Source organism: Henckelia pumila, chromosome 2, assembly GCF_033568475.1.
Source record: "Henckelia pumila isolate YLH828 chromosome 2, ASM3356847v2, whole genome shotgun sequence".
Taxonomy (NCBI): domain Eukaryota; kingdom Viridiplantae; phylum Streptophyta; class Magnoliopsida; order Lamiales; family Gesneriaceae; genus Henckelia; species Henckelia pumila.
In genome coordinates, this window is record NC_133121.1 from 90,845,388 (window position 1) to 90,847,130 (window position 1,743).

The following is a 1,743-nucleotide window of genomic DNA, read 5'->3' on the forward strand; positions in this document are numbered from 1 at the left end:
CTATTAAAAAGGGAGCTTCGGCCTATCAAGAAAGCTCAACAAAGGTTCCGCCCTGAGTTAATCCCGCCAATCGAAACTGAGATTAACAAACTTATTGAGGTTGGATTCATCCGTGAAGTCAAGTATCCTACATGGATATCCAGCATAGTCCCTGTAAAGAATAAAAATGGAAAAATTTGGGTTTGTGTTGACTTTCGAGATCTGAATGATGCATGCCCAAAAGATGACTTTCCATTACCTATCACTGAACTGATGATTGACGCCACTATGGGTCAAGAAGCATTGTCTTTCATGGATGGATATTCTGGATATAATCAAATTCCCATGGCGCCAGAATATGAAGAGTTAACTGCATTTCGCACCTCAAATGGTATATATTGCTACAAAGTGATGCCATTTGGATTAAAGAATGCTGGTGTCACTTATCAAAGGGCGATGCAAAAGATTTTTGACGATATGTTACACAAAATGTCGAATGTTATGTTGATGATTTGGTTGTCAAATCAAAACAGAGAAATAATCATTTGGAAGATTTAAGAAGAATTTTTGAGCGCCTGAGAAAGAATCAGCTCAAGAAGAACACTTTGAAATGCGCATTCGGTGTCACATCAGGAAAATTTCTTGGATTTATTGTCCGACATCGAGGGATCGAAATCGAGCAAGCCAAAATTGATGCAATTTTAAAAATGTCTAGACCTCGAAATATTCAAGAGCTGAAAAGTTTGCAAGGAAACTTGGCATATATCAGGAGATTTATTTCAAATCTGGCTGGGCGTTGTCAACCATTTAGCCGCCTCATGAAAAAAAGAGTTTCATTTAAGTGGGATGAATCTTGCAAGAATGCTTTTGAAAGCATTAAGGCTTATTTGATGAAGCCTCCCGTGTTGGCCGCCCCGATGCCTGGACGCCCATTAACCCTCTATATCACTACTCAAGAGCTTTATGTTGGAGATTTATTAGCTCAAGATATTGATAATGGGAAGGAAACTGCACCACATTGGGAGCCTTGTCCTTAATTAATGTTGTGATATCTTAATTGGACGCCAGCTATGGAGTTTATTGCTTAAGCTGCAAGCCACAATTGCAGCCACCTAACGTATTTACTTCACGTCAATTGCAGCTATGGGGTTATTTACTTCACGTCAAATCTTGAGTACCTCGATACCAGCAACATCCCATTCTTGATCACCACTATTTCCTTCACTCGTACCAGTAACCTCCCGTCTTGATCGAGGACAGGTATTTCCTTCAGTATTTTCTTCCCTCGTACCAGTAACCTCCCGTTTTAATTTCCTTCACCTCCCAACTTGTTATGGATACAAAATATAATACAGTGTTTTGGGACATTGTGGCATGTCCACCAAAAAAAGATGATCCAAAATTGGTCTATATTAGAACACGCCAAATTCTTAAAGATCATCCAATTTTTGGTACAGTTCTTATTAATGGCTATGGGTTTAAATATTTTATCTCCGACGATGTAACAAAAGAAATAAATAAAGCAGGCATCAGGATGAATTGGTTGAAATATTCATCCGATCATGATGCATCGATCTTGACTTTTATGGATAGTATTATTGGCTTGAAATTCAATTATAAGGTACCACAGGGAAAAAAAGTCAGTTGCATATTCATAAGCGGGGATAATAAGTATGCGGAACTCTTACAAAAGGTGGATTGGTAAGATGAGTACGAGGTTTTCTTGGTTCACCCCAACGATGCACCAAGACAAATTTCAAATGC

At 38.6% G+C, this 1,743-nt stretch overlaps 1 protein-coding gene across 1 annotated transcript; it reads left to right on the forward strand.

Annotated features, from left to right (window-relative positions):
• The first annotated feature begins 267 nt into the window (after positions 1 to 267).
• LOC140877904 (uncharacterized mitochondrial protein AtMg00860-like) lies at positions 268 to 1,016 on the forward strand. Its single transcript, XM_073281507.1, has 2 exons — positions 268 to 417; positions 513 to 1,016. The coding sequence occupies exons 1-2, from the start codon at positions 268 to 270 to the stop codon at positions 1,014 to 1,016; spliced, it is 654 nt and encodes a 217-aa protein (XP_073137608.1).
• Positions 1,017 to 1,743: the final 727 nt, after the last annotated feature.

What these genes read in the sequence shown, in the direction of transcription:
- LOC140877904 (XM_073281507.1), top strand. Translation starts at nt 268, where the DNA reads ATGGGTCAAGAAGCATTGTCTTTCATGGATGGATATTCTGGATATAAT. An exon ending in TTGGATTAAAGAATGCTGGT is followed by an intron (nt 418 to 512) that starts GTCACTTATCAA and finishes AAATCAAAACAG; the next exon opens with AGAAATAATCATTTGGAAGA.